This window comes from Bombina bombina, chromosome 2 (genome assembly GCF_027579735.1).
Source record: "Bombina bombina isolate aBomBom1 chromosome 2, aBomBom1.pri, whole genome shotgun sequence".
Taxonomy (NCBI): Eukaryota; Metazoa; Chordata; class Amphibia; order Anura; family Bombinatoridae; genus Bombina; species Bombina bombina.
In genome coordinates this window covers 1,329,380,356-1,329,398,646 of record NC_069500.1, presented here as the reverse complement: position 1 = coordinate 1,329,398,646, position 18,291 = coordinate 1,329,380,356, and the positions used below count along the sequence as shown (strand labels likewise).

The following is an 18,291-nucleotide window of genomic DNA, read 5'->3' as shown; positions in this document are numbered from 1 at the left end:
TATTATTAAGGTGTTCTCTGATACGTGTCCGGGCCTCTCTGGTGGAGCATCCTACATATTGTCTGTTGCACTGGGTGCAATCCACCAGGTAGACCACGTTTGAGGAACGACAATTGGTGCAGTTAGATAGATTGTACACTCTTTGGGTGACTTTCGATTGGAAATGTTTAGTAACTCTTGTGTGGCCGCAAGCAATACACTTATAAAAGTGGCATTTGTAGTGGCCTTTCACACTAAGCCAGCTACTCCTGGTAGCTGTTGATTTCCTTAGCATGCTTGGAGACAGCATGTTAGCAAGTGTGCAGCCCCTTCGTGCTGAAAACTTGCAACCTCTGCCGACATATTCTTTGAGGCTATCTTCCGCTGTCAAAATAGGGAGATGTTTATTTATTATGTCACAAATTTGCTTATATTGTGAACTATATGTTGTGACAAAAAGTGGTTGTGACCTATCAAAGCTAGTAATATGTTGTTTGCTCGCGTTATGGGCTAGCATACTACTTCTATCCATTCGACTTACCTCTGTAAGTGCCCTATTGACAGTTTTTACTGAGTAGCCTCTCTCAAAAAGTTGAGACTTCAATATCTCACTTTCTCTTTTAAAGTCTATTTCATTCGTGCAATTGCGTTTCATGCGCATAAATTGCCCTTTGGCCACACCAAAGCCTGTATGCTTGGGGTGATTACTGCGTGCATGTAACAATGTATTTGAGGTAATCGGTTTCCTGTAAAGGCTGGTTGTCACCTGACCAAGTTCCATGTCACCAGTAAGAATAAGATCTAGGTATGGAATTTGTTCTACTTCATGTTGGAAGGTAAACTGGAGATTAAGATCATTCTGGTTAATGTATTGAACAAAGTCTCATCTGTTGTTCAGTACCTGTCCATACTATTAAAAGGTTGTCTATGTACCTTTTATATGTTTTGATGTAGTCCTTGAAGGGGTTACTGTCTGCATAGACGTGGGACCGCTCCCACCACGCCATAAAGATGTTGGCGTATGAAGGGGCAAACTTGGCCCCCATGGCGGTCCCACGTCTCTGCAGAAAGAATTCCCCCTCAAACTTAAAATAATTGTGACTCAGGAGAAAGTCCAGAACCCTCATGATATATCCTATCAATGGGGCATCGTAGTTACTCTGATTTGTAAGAAAAAATTCCACTGCCTTTAGGCCATCCTGGTGGGGTATGGCCGAATAAAGGCCCACCACATCTATGGTGAGCCATGAGCAGTTGCTATCCCAGTTAACCTGTTGTAAGTAATTTAAGAGATGTTTTGAGTCTTTTAGATAGGACGGTATCTGGAGGACAAGAGGCTGGAGGAGGGACTCAACCCAACTAGAAAGTCGCTCAAACAAAGACCCTATCCCGGAGACTATCGGTCTTCCCTTTACTGCTACCACAGATTTATGTACTTTTGGTAGGTGGTGGAAGACCGACATCACCGGACGGGAGACATATAGATACTCTGCTGTATCTGCATCAAGAGTACCCTCCTCCAGTCCGTCATCCAGCATGTCCCAGAGCTGTTTCTTGTAATCCTCAGTCGGATCACTACTCAATTTTTGGTATACATTTTCATCATACAGTTGCCTGTGTGCTTCTGAGACATAATCAGATCTATTAAGGATAACAATACTCCCACCCTTATCAGAGTCTTTAATGACTATATCTTGTCTGACACTTAGATTTTTTTAGAGCCTCTCTCTGCGAGATGGTGAGATTAGGATAGGTTCTTTTGTGATTTAGTGAAAGATATATTAGATCTTCCTCTATCCTTTTGTGGAAAGCTTCCAGAAAAGGACCCCTTTCCTTTGTTGGATAGAACACTGACCGTGGTTTAAAGCCTCCATGTGAGGCCTTAAGGTTCTGTGTGTCTAATGAGGATTCTGCATATAGATCCTGTAAATTCATCACATCACAGGTTTCTTGAAAAGATACTAGGTCAGTAATCTCCTGATTGCTAATGATGTTGTTAGGTGTTATGTCAGTGTTTATGGCAAGGTCATTACCCTCCTGAGTTGTGTTGGATGAGGATCTGTTCCAAAAGAATTTTCTCAGGGTTAAATCCCTTATCATTTTATTAACGTCTACTATGAAGATCTAGTCCATCTAACTGCGCATCTGAGGCGCAAAATCAGGCCCCTCCCACCTTACTCCGGTGCTGTGAGGCCTAAAGAAACACTCCTAGGAGTTATAATACTAGCCATGTGGGTAACAGCCCCTGAAAGAAACCCAAAAGGACCTTCTAAGTGTCTCAAAAACGATGTTTATAAGTAAAAACCGTTTGCCATAAAAAAGTGTCAACCCATAAAAAAAGTGTCAACCAGCATAAAGTAGCCCTGTAATGCAAGCTTGTAGTTCCATACTTAGTCTCTGAATAAAGCTTACCCTTCCCTCATGGGGATCTTATCAGTCCTTTTCTAGCATTATCACAGTCTTGTCTAGAAATAAATGACTGAACATACCTTATTGCAGCTTAATCTGCAAACCGTTCCCCCCAACTGAAGTTTTCTTGTACTCCTCAGTCCTGTGTGGGAACAGCAGTGGATTTTAGTTACCACATGCTAAAATCATTTTCCTCTCTGCAGAAATCTTCATCCCTTTTCTGCTGGAGAGTAAATAGTACAACCCGGTACCATTTAAAAATAAACTTTTGCTTGTAGAACAAAAACTACAAATCTAACACCACATTCACTTTACCCTTCCGAGAGAGACCCTATTGCTTAGAGTCGGCAAAGAGAATGACTGGGGGGTGGAGCTATATGGACAGCTCTGCTGTGTGCTCTCTTTGCCACTTCCTGTTAGGAAGGAGAATATCCCACAAGTAAAGGATGAATCCGTGGACTGGATACACCTTACAAGAGAAAAAACTTGCTCAGTAGCAATACCGTAATGGTTAAATCATAGCATTTATAAAAAATAAAACGTACAATATTTGACAGCAATGCTAGTAAACATCTAAAACACAATATAAGCTATGCAAGGTGACTTAATAAAGTTGAACAAGGGATGTCATTTTAGGTATTGATTAAATAAACTGACAGTAAAACAAATATTGTCTTACAATCTTCATAATGAAAATCACACTCAAAACGTACCACAGGTAGCCCTGGAAACGTAGTTCGGCCTTTGGCTTCTATCAGCTGATCCAATGAGCATGCAGTGTCGTTCAGAACACTTCTAACGCTTTCAGCAGCTGCCTCGGGGAACATCTGGCACAGATTGTACAGGGGTCTGAGGAGAGGAGGGAAATAAAAGTACAGGGACCAATCATTTCCAGAGTGCTGACTGGCATAGGTCACACATAATGTGAGGCACATATTAAACAGGGAAATGTTTGTCTAACAATATTAAAAAAAGCAATTGAAAGGTAGCAGAAAGACACTTCTGTTTTCTTCGTTCTCTTGCTATATTTTGTTGAAAAGCAGACAAGCGCAGGAGCCAGCCCATTTATGGAGCTCTATATGGCAGCAGTTTTGCAAGAACGGTATCCATTTGCAATAGCACTAGATGCCAGCACTGTTTCCTGCCATATAGTGCACCAGACACCTAACTAATTATCCTTTCAACAAAGAATATCCTAGGAATGAGGCCAATTTGATAACAGAAGTAAATTGGAAACTTGTTTTAATATTGTATGCTCTGTCTCAACAACAAAAGAAACTTTTTGGGTTTCAGATCCCTTTTTAACACTCACATCCTCAACTTGCTGCCAGTTCCATAATCTAAAACAGTGACACCCAACTTCCTAACACACTTGGGCCCCAAGTCATTATTTTAGAAGCCATATAAATGTCTGTCTATTAAACAAATAATAGAAAATGACTTCATTATATAATAGATTTAGCTAAGGTTGCAGGGTTCTTTCTATCCACTGTTATTCCCTCCAGAGGCAAACGCTTTTTCCAAGGGCCCCAAAAACTAGACACATTGTTAGTTCTGCTTTTCCTGAAGGGCCATCCCTGATTTAATATATACAGACACGTTATTCAAATAGCTAGGGATTTACTTACACAACCAGCTTGTCAATGGTTTTTAAATCTGGTGGATCACTGCAGGCCAAATCTGCTATGTATTCTATAAGAAAACCAAAGAGTTTCTGCAAGACAAAGAAAATCAATCAGGTCAAAAAGGGAGAAACTACCACTTTTCAGTTATAGAAAGTCACATGTAGAAGATAAATAAAAATATTTTAGTCATTTAGAAAACCAAATTGGGGGCATAAGAGTACACCAAGAAACTGCTCTGTTATAATGGAAGCTATAGTGTAATAATAAAATGCATAGTTGAGTCAGCTGTAGAGCAGCAATGCTAGTGAAACATCTGGTGAGCCAATGACTAGAAGCATATGTGCAACAGCCAGCTTCCAGTAGAGTATTGTTACTGCTAATCCTACCTAGATATGCTTTTCAAGGTTACCAAGAGAATCAAGTGAATTTGAGAAGTAAAGTAAAGTCACTTAAAATGACAAGCTCTATCTGAAGTCTAAAGAGCCCTTATAGTGTTAAAATGACATGCGTTAATCTGTTACAGAACGTCGTTTTAATACTAGTGACTGTAATGCTGTGTGTTTTAACCCCACAGAGGAGTTAATCACATAGTTTAAGCGCACTCGGGACCTGCAGAGCACTGCAGGTCCAAAGTGGAAACTACCACGGATCCAATCAGCTGCACAATTCAGTTGAAAACTTGCTTAGGGCAAACTGTGCAAGGGTTAAACACATAGAATTAGTGTCGCTAGTGTTATTACATGTTCTATCGGATTAGAGAATTTCCTTTTAAACACTAAGACTTGTTTATGGATTGGCTCCTCCAAATAAGGCTAGTGGTGGGTTAAATTTGGGTTTTGAAAAACAACTGAAGCAAACAAGTAGTAAATGTATGTAAAAAAAATGTTTAAATCTGGCTCCTATGTTAAACAGACGTATGTTGGATGAATTTGAAATTAACAATGACAGTAGCATTGTTCACACTTTTGTTGTGTATATGTAGCATGACAAATAATAATGAAAAAAATACAATATTATTGTAACATGTGAACCAATAAAATAACTTGCCTGTAATTTATCCTTGTTCCCTTCAGCGAGACTGGGGTGATTGCACTTCTGAATCCTCTCTAGCACAACCAACTGCTGTTCAGCAGGTTTTCCCGACAAAAGTGACTGAAATCGCTCATAGGAATCTGGCACTAAACATAAAGCAATTAAAAAAATAGCATTCATTTTACATTTTCTTTTAGCAACAGTACAGAAACGGCAAATATCACAATGAAGTTAGTGAAGTTTAAAACAGAAATGTTACAGAAGGGGCTGAAACATTTATTCTGCACTTATCAGCTACGCGCACATTCTACAGGAGCCAGGGATTGTATGAAATAGGCAGCAGGAGGCACATTTATTAATCCTTAGGGGCCACAAAGCATTCCATGCATCATTTTTATCGGTCACACTTTCATATAAAGCTAAAAGAAAAAAACAGAAGAAAAAGCTGTTGGGCAGAACTAGAATTGCCATGGCTCCCTAGCTAGTAGGATTTGTCAAGTCAGGAGTTAAAAGGGACATTTGTACACTAGATTTTTCTTTGCATAAATGTTTTTGTAGATGTATACAATGCTTGTGTAATGGGTCTTAATATCCAAGAGGGTCTGCTCTTCCTGCTTTCTCAGCCACTTTCAGAGGGTGTAGCAGCCTAACCTCATCAATAGTGCTAAACTGGATTTTTATATCAGTTTCTGTGCATATTCTTCTTTATAGTAATGTCTTCTACATGCAGTTATATGAAAATTGGTGTTTACTGTCCCTTTAACTGTCAGAGCTAGAATTGTATGAGCCATGCCTCACCTCATTGGTCTGTGGGACTTTTCTATCCCTTAACTAGGTCATCCTCGCAAAAAGGCTTTCAGTTTCACAAGGTTCAAAAAACCTTATTTCAACCTGATTAGTGCAGGTATAGCTACAGTAAACTCTATGCAATCTGCATTGTATTTACAAGTGAAAAGATATGGTGAGGCGCAGTTAAATCAGTAATGCAAAACTAAAAGAAGAAGTAACTACAGAATAAAATAGTAATAATGGCTCAATATTGTCTGTTGTTTATGGCGTGCTGCTCCTGTTTTGTTTGAAGCCATATATATAGCGGTATATATTATATGTCTCTACATAAATTGTCTTGTTTAATATAAGTGCATAGTTTAGCTTGATGTTCTTTCTTGCTTGTTAGTTTAGCTGATGAAAACAGGGCTCTCCCGCTGTATCTCCCATTTTAGAAGATTTTTCTGAGGTCATATTTATTGTCTGCTCCCTAATGTTAAGCTGATAATCATATGTCAGCCTATTTAACGTTATCCTTGGGGTTCAAAATTCTAGATACTTTGGATGTATAGGTAGGATATGTTTTGCCCAACATAGATATCTCTATGGATATGTGGATTATCCCACTTCAGTTGGGCTCATTGCTCAGTTATTTCTTGTTCTACCTATTAGCTTTTGCTAATCTAATAACATTAACCTAACAACATATGTGTATATATTGGAATGCCCTATTGATTGTTAATTTCCCTGCTCTAGCGAAATGTTTACATTGCACTATGTGAAGCTCCTTTAATTTCTTATTTTCTATGTTATTGAATTTTTATTTTAAATACTGATACCTTCTTGTTTAGCTTCGTATGAGCATAACCTTTACCTTTTCACCGCAACGCCCCCAGAAACATAATTGATATCTCATATTTTGGCGTAGCCTGCAATAATCTGTACCAACAAGAATGTATCTAAATAAGTCTAGATTACTGTTGATCTAAGAATCCTGGACTACTGCAATTAATAAGTTTCTCCTAACGATTAGTTTAAAAATTGGACATATGGTCATACAGCTTATTATGGGTCACTTAGATATATTTTCTATTGTCAACCTCTGACTTTATTCATTCTATAACCCAATTGTCTCTGACTTTTGTAGAAGTTCTAGCACTGTTTAATTATTTGCTACCAGGTATTCTGTTATATGTCACATTTTCTAATAACTCTATAGCCATATAGATTTCCACCTTCAGCTCTATTGTTAAATAAGGCCCTGTTAGTCTGACGCCAACCCTAGATGTTTATCTTATTTAGCAAACCTTTTCTGAGTTGATAGCTAACTTCCATATACAACGAGAAACCTGTAAGTCTGTACTAAGTTTCCTTTATATAGCTTAATACTATACACACTGCCACTGTAGGATTTTATATAGTATTACTGAATATCCTTATTCCTAGCTGTTGCAATCTTTGGGGCTACTAATTTGTTTGGGATCAATGATTGTACATGGTTGCATCCTTATGTTACAGGGGATTATAGTGGAAAGTGTTATGTTACATTACATTAGAATTTCTGAGACCCCAGTATATTTTGGCATTTTTCCGCACTGCCAGCGGCCGAGGCAGTGTGACGTGTTAACAATTCACACCCTGTTACTGTTGGGTTCCTCTCCTCCCTTTCCCGCCGGTACTGGCTGCCTGCGGGTGATATCCCTTTTCCTTTTTCCCGCACCGTCTATAGCAGACATTTCCCCAGGAGAGGAGCTCACCCAGTGACCCTGTATAATTCATACATACTAATATCTTCCCTCTCCATATAACTTTCTTAAGAACTTTCCTTATCTATCTTATGGAAAGCCCCTCAACTATCCATATAAATTCCCATACCCTGAGTAACCCCTGTTTATAAATTTGACATACTAACTGGCTCCGCCCTCCACCCCCCCCCCCTTCTACATATTTAAGCGGCTTTCGCCCGCTGATAGTCCCCCCCCCCCCCCTTATATTTTTCGGCCCAAGAGTGGCCGCCTCATATGCTAACCCTCCACAGGCAGATACCTTGATTCAGATATGTCAATAAGTGTTTCCTATCAGGTAGTGGAGATCATTTGCTAGTACTATAATATAAAATGAAGTTCTAATTCCTTTCACCTAAGCTTTTGCCTAGCACCATGTTACTCTTTGATATGTATTTCTCTTATTACAGGTGCATTCTGTGTTGTCTTTAATATTTGCTTTTAGGCATTGTAATACTTTATTGGATGTAATATTATCTTAAAGGTGAATACTGTTTGTTAATCTTTGTTTCAACTTCAATAAAAATTTATTTGCAAAAAAAATAAATAAAAAAAAAAAAAATAGTAATAATGGAGTATACATAGGTTTGCAAAATGCACAGCCCTTGGGGCTCAATAGCACTCACAGGCAGCTGCACAGCCTCCAGAGACCAAGGCAGTTAACCCCAGACAAACCTGGGTGCAAAGCCCATAGGGAAAATTTCAAAACAAATAAAACACCACACACAGAGAACGCACTCTCTTGCAAGTACTCAGCTAAAATGAAAAATGGAAGAGTTAGTTATGGCATCTGGCCGCAAAGGTCAAGCCCAGGAACCACGTCAAGGTCTCTTCCCTCCACTCCACTTCTCTAACACTCACAGCCAGCTGCACAGCCTCCAGAGACCCAGGCTGTTAACCCCAGACAAGTCTGGGTGCAAAGCCCATACGGAAAATTACAAAACATTTGCCTGGGTCTCTGGAGGCTGTGCAGCTGGCTGTGAGTGCTATTGAGCACCCAGGCCTGTGCATTTTGCAGGGTCATTGATCTGTACCCAGTCCAGTTTGAGAGTGTAGTCCATTTGAGTGTCTGTTATTTGTCTAGGGAGATTACATAAGGCATGTGGCACCCTTGTGTGGTTTCCAGTCTGTGTGATTGAAAGTATATATTTGGCTGTAGATAGGGACCTTTACGTGGTTCCTGGGCTTGACCCTTTTGGCCAGATGCAGTAACTAACTCTTCCCTTGTTGCTTTTAATCTTAGCTGTGTACTTGCAAGAGTGCCAGACTTTCTCTGTGTGTGGTGTTTGTTTATTTATACTTAGGTTTTGTTTGCTTACCAGGACGATTCTAATAAGGTGTAACAAAGTTATTGATTCTACAAAGATGAAAGGCTGAACAGGCCCTGCTGGGACTAGAACCTGCAACCCTGAGGGTTTAAATAATTAATGCAGATAGCAGATTGGCCAGCTGAGCCATCAGACTGGCTTTATTGGAAACAACATAATTATACAATGCAATTGGGAGAAAATGTACAGCTATTAGTCTATACCGGAGGATATAACAATATTTACCACCAAATGTAAAAGGCAGTTCGGCCTTTGCAGCCTTAGCATCTGCTATTTTCTCTTCTTTGCTTTTAGTTTTTTTCTTTGTAACTTTATCTTCTGCATCATCATCATCTTGATCACTTCCTGCATCAGACTCCAGGTCAGAATGATTGTCTGGCGAGTCGCTCTCATCCTCCTCATCATCATCATCATCTTCCTCCTCAGCAGAGTCTCCAGCCTCCTCCTCCTCCTCATCTGCCTCACTGTCACCATCTTCTTTATCTGCTTCCTCTGCCAACGGAAGGTTTGCTACTCCATCCTGTAAATGAAAAAAAAAATTATCAGTACTGGAATTCTGATTGGAGGATGGAATAACTAGACATAAGAAAAGTGTCAACTTCCGAACTATAGTGTTTATTTTATGCAGACCCTTGGTGATATTTTAGCCTAAAACTTTGTTTTTATAAGAATAAATTGTTACTTTGTATCCTGCATCTATGGATTCTTTTGTATAGAGTGCAATACCCAGAGCTGTTGAGGCTCTGTTATACTGAGCAGCAGCTGTGAAATCTGTGTTTCACACAATGGGGCCCATTTATCAAGCTCTAAAGACAGCTGCTCCATAACCTGTCCGCCGGCTCTGAGCAAGCGGACAGACATCGCAGCAATTCAAATCGATCGAGTCTGCAGGGGGCCACAAGTCTGCAGGGGGCGGCGTTGCACCAGCAGCTCTTGTGAGCTGCTGGTGCAATGCTGAATACGGATAGCGTATTGCTCTCCGTATTCAGCGAGGTCTGGCGGACCTGATCCGCACTGTCGGATCAGGTCCGCCAGACTTTGTTAATTATCCCCCTATGGCTAGGTTTCCCTTTTTTGTTTGAGGAACACTTCATGGACCATCAGTATTAAAGACTGTATTTGTGCCTCATTATAAAAGGACATTATAAGGACTTTGACTAACCGATCGTTTTCATTTTCTTACCCAAATATTAAAAATTGTACATATGTAATTTGCAGACACTTCCTCTCCTTAATCATGAATGAATAGTTACAGAAATTGGATATTATTGTATATGAATGGCAACCTACTTAAGAGATACATGAAGCAAAAAAACATTAACAATAAATTACATATTTGTCAGGAAAAATAAAAATTGAACACATATAAATAAAACCTCGTTTTCCTAGTAAAGATTCCACTCATTACACAGGAGACCACTCTTGGACCTAGCTATATTCATGACACCAAGAAAAGGAAAGCTAGCATTTGTGATGGTCACTCTTGGACCTAGCTATACTCATGACACCAAGAAAAGGAAAGCTAGCATTTGTGATGGTCACTCTTGGACCTAGCAATACTCATGAAACCAAGAAAAGGAAAGCTAGCATTTGTGATGGTCACTCTTGGACCTAGCTATACTCATGACACCAAGAAAAGGAAAGCTAGCATTTGTGATGGTCACTCTTGGACCTAGCTATACTCATGACACCAAGAAAAGGAAAGCTAGCATTTGTGATGGTCACTCTTGGACATTAGTACGTTTAGAAAAAAAGTAGCATCTGGTATATAGCATATAATGTAAAAATCACATGTACTAACCACATAATAGTAATTGAGAAACAAAGATAGGATACGCTAATGTAATACAGCCACACAAAAGTCTAAGAAAATGAGCTAGATGATCCGTGGACTCATGTCTTAAAAAAGAAAGTAGGTCAGGTAATCTATATAAACATCATGTAATTAGTGTTATGAGAGGCCAACAAGAGTATAAACCAAGAGGCTGTGGAGACAAGGGTTAGACTTTATACCCTAATATTGTCTCATCTGGCAAGTCTAAACAGTAATGGAAGTTTGAATATCTGCTTCTCAGAATGGTAAAAGCAGATTTCAATAGGTTGTTGGGAATTAAGCACGGGGCAATATAGCATAACAAAGTAAAGCAGTTACACAGCTATAGGGAGTAAACTGGGCTGATACTGTAAACTTTTCAAGTATTGAGGAGTAAGGTACCATGGGTTTTAAGAGTACTGAGAGCCGTCAAAAGTAAAATTATAGAAGAGATCGTTTTCATTTTGATTTGTATGGTTTAGTGCACTGGTTTTCAAACTTGTCCTCAGGCCACATTTTTAGGATATCTGAACTAGCGCACAGGTGAAATAATCAGCTGATTAGTAAACTTATTTTACCTGCTCTCATCCAAGTTAATCCTGAAAATCTGGCCTGTTGGGGAGGCCTGAGAACAGGTGGTTTAGTGTAAGCTTCAAGTCACTTATTTATAACTTTCCAAATGTTACCAAAATTTGTTTTGTTCTTTTGCTAACCTTTATTACAACAAATACCTATGTAGGCTCAGGAGCAGCAAAGCCCTACTGGGAGCTAGCTACTGATTGGTGGCTACACATATATGACTCTTGTCATTGGCTTACCTGATATTTTAGCTATCAAGAGAACAAAACAAAAAATAAGTAAATTTGAAAGCTGTTTAAAATTGTATGCTATCTGAATCATGAAAGAAAAACAATTGGGTTTCATGTACCTTTAAGAGATATTTATATGGGTTCTTTAGTGCCACCAAACACCCCCCCCCCCCCCCAAAAAAAAAAAAATATTTTATGATTTTATTCTTTGTTGAAGAGAATACTTAAGTATTTAGAGTGCATGTGTCTAAAGAAGTACATAGCAGCAAACAGTTGCCACTTGGTGCTCTTGCAAATGTATAACTTTGTTAAAAATATTCTTGCAAAATTGCTGCCATATATTCTTATATAGTTCCTGAGCCTACCTACTTGCTTCACAACAAAGGATATCAACGAACAAAATACATTTGATGATAGAAGTAAATAGGAAACTTTTGAAAATGTTACTCTATTTGAATTATTAAACATTTGGGGTTTTGCTGTGATGTTATTTGTTATACTAATGATAGTAATGAATATAATCTGGCTGCTGGAGAACACAGGATCACACATTTAAAAGGAAATAAGGAGTCTCATGACCCTCTATGTATTAAAAGTAGGGTTGCACTGATACTAGTATCGGTTTCTGTACCGATACTAAATACTTGCACCAGTATTTGTACTCATGCAAATGCACCGATACCACCAGATCTTACCCATACGCTATCTTGTGGCGTTTTTTCAAACTTTATGTTCCCATTTAATTTTAAGCTGGAGTGAAGACTAACTAAAAATTGTTCACTTCTGTTCTGCCAATAAAAATTGCTGTTATTTGTATTATTGTACGTCAGAGCAGTGCTCCCAAAGCTGCTACTATACAGCTGGAAGCCTACCTGGGAGAGAGTTGATAAACTAAGATTTAATGGCCCAAAAATATCTTTCTGACCCATGCAGTAGTGTGAAAAGTGAAAGACTGTTCAGTTTAGCGTCAAACGCCCTTACTGATAGCAGAAACAGACTTATAGCTGAACATGCAGAGATGCTTCTGTTCCTTAAAAAGAACTTGCCACTAACTTTTAAAAAATATTTTCTAATTGCTAGATTGCCTGTTATACTGCTAGTTCTCATCTTGCAGAATAATGCTCAAAACATACTGTACTCCGAGGAATATATATAATTATATAATTGCAGGAAGAGTGTTCTTTGGACATATTAAGTTAATTCCTATGAACACTCATCCTACAATTATAGAACTAGATTTAGATTACATTTCCAATGCCATAGACTTTAAAAGGGACATTATACACTCATTTTTTCTTTACATAAATGTTTTGTAGACGATTTATATAGCTAATAAAGTTTTTTTTTTTTAAATGTATAGTTTTGCTTATTTTTAGATAACATTGCTCTGATTCTCAGACTCCTAACCAAGCCCCAAAGTTTTATGAGAATACCGTCAGCTACCTTATGCAGCTTGCTCCTGTTTGTGTAAAGGGTCTTTTCATATGCAAAAGAAGGGGGGGGGGTGTCTTATTTCCCACTTGCAGTGGGCTTTCCAGCTACCTACTTTTCAACAGAGCTAAACTGAGAGCTTCTAAGTAAGTATTTAAACAGTTTTATACTGGATTTTTATATCAGTATCTGTGCATCTTATTCTTTTTAGTAGTGTCTATTGCATGCAGTTATATAAAAATGAGTGTATACTGTCCCTTTAATGGAGTTAGACATGTAATAAAAGCATTGGTAAAGCTTACCAGTCAATGTAATCTATCCCAGTGTTGTTCCCCATGATTAAGCAGTGCACTGTTATATTTTTAACTGTATTGCACTTTTGGTTGGTTGTGATTTTACATTTGTTATGTATTAGTTAATATATTTTACTGTAATATTTTTATTTATAAACATGTTCTAAGAAATTTATTTGGGTTTACAACATGCAAATAAAACCGTTTTATTATTTCATAATCTTTTGAGTTCAGTTCTTCATAATTATAAAGAAGCTATCTTAAAGGGACACGGAACCCAAGTTTTTTCTTTTATGGTTCAGATAGAGCATTACATTTTAAGCAACTTTAACTTTAATTTAATCCTATTATCATTTTTTGTTCATTCTCTTGCTATCTTTATTTTAAACGCAGGAATGTAAATCTTAGAAGCCAGCCCATTTTAGGTTTAGCACCAAGGATAGCGCTTGCTTATTGGAGGCTTACATATACCCACCAGTAAGCAAGCATAACCCAGGTTCTCAACCAAAAATGAGCCAGAGAACAGCTTGATTCCTCTCTCTCACTCACACACTAAGGGTCTGATGATAAAAAACTTGTCGGCATAGAGAGAAATCATGCAAAATCTTATAACACTTTTTTTTTTCCTTTTTAAAGCATTATATTGTAAGTGTGCGTCTCCTACACATCCAGAACCTGCATATCTAGGTAAGCAGCCCTCAAATTATTTTAGGGACCTCGTAGTATACTGACGAGACTACATAGATAATCTCATCAGAACAGAGAGCTTTAGATCAGGCTCTTTGTGCCAGTAATGTACACGTAAACACACAAAATGTGAAATGTTAAATAAAACAGACATTTGTTGCAAAAAAACTACAAATTGAACCTGAAAATGTACGGCTTTAAACTTAATACCCGCTGATAACTAACATGTTTTGTTCATGTGGTACTATACTGAGAAAATTCATTACCATTTCAACATCACCAATACTACACAACCAGCAATTTGAAGTGGGTAAAAACCATTCAGTATCTGGGCCCAATACCTTGGGTACGTTCGTATCATTTATTCAGTATTGTTAGGGAATAACCTAAAATTACAGGTCCTAAATAAAGAGCTAGGAAGTGGGTTTCTCAGGCAGTGGCTTCGTAATCATCATCCATCTCATTCTGTGTATAATCATAGTCAAACCTGCACAGCCCGCTGCACCCATCTGAATCTTTATGCTATTCTATGGCACAGATAAAAAAGTCACTCAACTGCTTACAAACTTCTAACAATGCATCAGTGCAGTACACTACCATCCTGCACTACTCAATGGGCAGGTGAACTGGGCGTAAATATATAAAGTATAGAACTATCTTTAAATCCTCCTCTTCAATCAGTATATTTGAGAGCAAAACTAAAGTGCAAACTAGACGGTACCTTTCTCTGCATAGGTTGTCACTCTAGTAACCTCTGCTGGAGGAATTGTGGCACATCAGGAACTCTTGAACACTTATGGTGATCTTGCACAAAAATAAACCCTTTTTGGGAAGATATCTGCAGGGAAATTAATGCATTCACTAGCAATTTGCCATATATTTTAATATTTCTATTTAATAAGCCCACTCACCTTAAATCTAAAATTATGATCTTGACTTTACCAAATATTTATATATAATGTGAAACAGTTGATACCCAGAAACTGGAAGAGCCCACGTATACGCACACTTACAGGATGCAAAGGGCAGATAGCCAATACATAGATTGAAGACTATTACTCAATGTCTTTGTGGGAGTAATATGTTAACACTCAGACTACAGGTTTAGCGCTAGTTTCATATACGACCATGGTGAGATGTCTAATGACAATCTATTGAGGCTTTTTAAAGTCCTCTTAATCAATATGAAAACTCCTTATAAGGGAATTTGCCATGATTTTATTTAAAATTGTATCTTCATACATTTGTTTGATTGTAAAAAAAAAAAAAAAAAAAGTGTTAAAATCAGTACACTCCCCAGGACATAGTTAGTTAATGGACAAACCACAAAGCTGATTTTACTGACCACCTGGCTAAAAATAAGGCCAAAAGTACATCTTTTCTCTCTCTCAATATTTCTTACACAAAACAATTTATATTTAACTGTGCTTTAGATAGCTTAAGTAATATTTATAAACAGAAAATGTATTATTGCAAAGTATTACACTGCCCCCACCTGGCTAATTCATGATGACACCCGGCTGGCAAAGGGTACTGTGGAGTACACTGAAAATATTTTATAAAAATACAAAACAAAAAAACGGGCACAGGTTTGCGACTAACAGAAGAGGTCAGGCAGTGCAGATACTGACCTTGTATGAGAGCATCAAGCGGTCATCTTTATTGATAATGAAGTCATCCATTAAGTCGTCTGCAGATATGTGTTTGGGCCTCTTTGTTTCCTTATCCTCTCCACGCATTCGCCGCAACCTATCAGCCTGTAATAAAGAAGGAATTATTAGTGATTAGTGAAGTGGCTTAGACACTAAATAAAAAGTGACCATGATGCACAGCACACAGCCATGCTGCATTTTCTGCAATTACCCCTCATATCACAGCATGTTCTGCCTTAGGGACTCTACGCAGTACTCCATGCAGTGTAATTAAAAAGAAAGATTTTTTTTTATTTGAAGCAAAATTTTAAAATGAAATGTTCTAGTTCGTTAGAGCATAAGATTAGCAGAGCACAGCTGGTCATGAGCGGAAATTGCCACCAATCCAATCAGCAGAATCATATGATGCAACTAGTGCTGCTGGTTGGTTTAGCGGCAGTTTCCACTCTGGACCCACAGTGCTCCTAGCTGTACTTCTACTGTGTGTTTAACCACTTTGGGGTATAAAGCACATAGTAGTGCCGGGTCACTAGTTCTTAAAATTACAAGCTCTAGCAAATTAGAACATGCAATTTTTCAACTATTCTGGCCTTTTAAATATAAGCTTCTTTATAAAAAAAAACACAAAACAAGAAAAAACAAATGTAAACACTTTGGAGCACGGAAGCTTAGGGGGTTACTGTATTTAGTAAGCAGCCCTGGTATTAGCCATACCTCTAGCTTCTCTAGCCGTTCCTTCTCTTCCTTAGCCAGCTCTTCTTCAGACTTCATTCTGTCACAGGGCATAGCCTTCATCTCAAAGCCCAACTCACGAACAATTTTATCATATTCGTCAGGCTGATAGGAAAAAAAACAAGCTAGTGTTATACAATCTGATACACTCCAATACATTTCAATATTGAGACAAGAATTAAATTGGTTGTATAAATAAAGTTTTCCAATTGCAGATCATTCCACAATTTGCGGATGTAGGGAACAGGCAAATAACAATACTGAGGTGCTTAATCATGTAGTAGTAATGTCAATATCTGGAGATTCAATAGATTCAATGAAAAAGTTCTTAAAATGTTAATATCATAAAACCAGAAATCTCCCATGGACCACAGATTGGGCAGCCACGATTTATATCCTAGCAGCCTTAAAGGGACACTTAACACCTGCCTGCTAAAATCCTTAAATCTTGCTCCTTCTAATCAATCAAAATGAAGTTAGCATGAATGTCTATGCCCACTTGTCATCTTACCCCAAATTGTTCAAAAAAAGTGTTTTCAATAACAATGGTATGCCTGTGATCTATGGGTGTATGCATGCCGCCATATTGTGACGTGCGTTACACACAGGTACACCAGTCACATGACATGCACGCATAGTGTTCTATTATGTATTTGCTGCTTAGAAGGAATCACATCTGCAGCACACGCTCACTGTGATGAATACAACAGCAGCACATGTGATTCTTGCAGAGCGTGTGCTGCAGTGTTTGTGGAGATAATCTAATAGTAATAAGAATTTTAACACAGCAATACATAAGTTAGTAAATGAACAAGAATTGAAAGTAACAAGCTCTGGGAAGGAAGGGGGAGATCAGTCCAGAAATAAACGATACGTCTTGCATAGAAAAATACAAGCTCCGGTTATATACAATGGTTGCTAAGCACTCCTGACCCTGCAGTGCATAATACTAAACTGGGAGATCCTTACCCTTCTAGCCCGAAAGTTAGATTACACCTTGGGCTCAAAGCATGACTCCACATGCCCGCTAACAAAAGGCAGCCTATCCTGTCACTGCCAGGGTGCGTTTGCAAACTCCACAACTGCAGCCTGTTACCAGTGTCTGGAAACTCTACATACTGGGGAGCATGTTCAAACTAATATTATCAATCACTTAGCCGACTCCCTAGCTATATAGATATAGAAGCTACACGCTTGAGGATTGTTGTAGTAGAGTACATACCGGACACTATGATCTGATTGGTGCAATATCGCCAGACGCCCCCTTCACCTAGTTGTCAGATGAGCAGTGTGAAAAAGTTTTGTAGCACATTACCACTATTATCGAATCTGGTCAGTAACATATCTATATCAATTTGTATTAGCTCAAACAACATTTTCATGGGCCAACCATGTCATCTGTTTTATGAACATCTTTGAACTACTCATTGAGTGAGATCACAGTACATAGGGGCGTTTACTTAGACAATGATCCGATTGGTGCAATATCGCCAGATGCTGATTCCATCTGGTTGTCAGATCAGTGGTGAGAAAGAGCTTACAGTACGCCAATATTACCATCACTAATCTGATCAACATATTTTCAATAATCGGCATTTTTATAGTTCTAACAATAGGATAAAAAGTTAATCACGTCATTATTGAAAATATGTTGATCAGATTAGTGATGGTAATATTGGCGTACTGTAAGCTCTTTCTCACCACTGATCTGACAACCAGATGGAATCAGCATCTGGCGATATTGCACCAATCGGATCATTGTCTAAGTAAACGCCCCTATGTACTGTGATCTCACTCAATGAGTAGTTCAAAGATGTTCATAAAACAGATGACATGGTTGGCCCATGAAAATGTTGTTTGAGCTAATACAAATTGATATAGATATGTTACTGACCAGATTCGATAATAGTGGTAATGTGCTACAAAACTTTTTCACACTGCTCATCTGA

The 18,291-nt window shown here is 38.3% G+C and overlaps 1 protein-coding gene across 1 annotated transcript in view; it reads right to left on the bottom strand.

Annotated features, from left to right (window-relative positions):
* Nucleotides 1-18,291, bottom strand: part of NOP14 (NOP14 nucleolar protein) — a 97,736-nt gene that overhangs the window by 66,985 nt on the left and 12,460 nt on the right. Inside the window, exons 6-11 of the mRNA XM_053704196.1 lie at nucleotides 16,325-16,447; nucleotides 15,590-15,715; nucleotides 9,151-9,445; nucleotides 5,061-5,191; nucleotides 4,017-4,102; nucleotides 3,102-3,237 (exon numbers count right to left, since the gene is read on the bottom strand). Coding sequence (XP_053560171.1) covers nucleotides 3,102-3,237; nucleotides 4,017-4,102; nucleotides 5,061-5,191; nucleotides 9,151-9,445; nucleotides 15,590-15,715; nucleotides 16,325-16,447 — 897 coding nt within the window. The remainder of the gene's footprint in view (nucleotides 1-3,101; nucleotides 3,238-4,016; nucleotides 4,103-5,060; nucleotides 5,192-9,150; nucleotides 9,446-15,589; nucleotides 15,716-16,324; nucleotides 16,448-18,291) is intronic.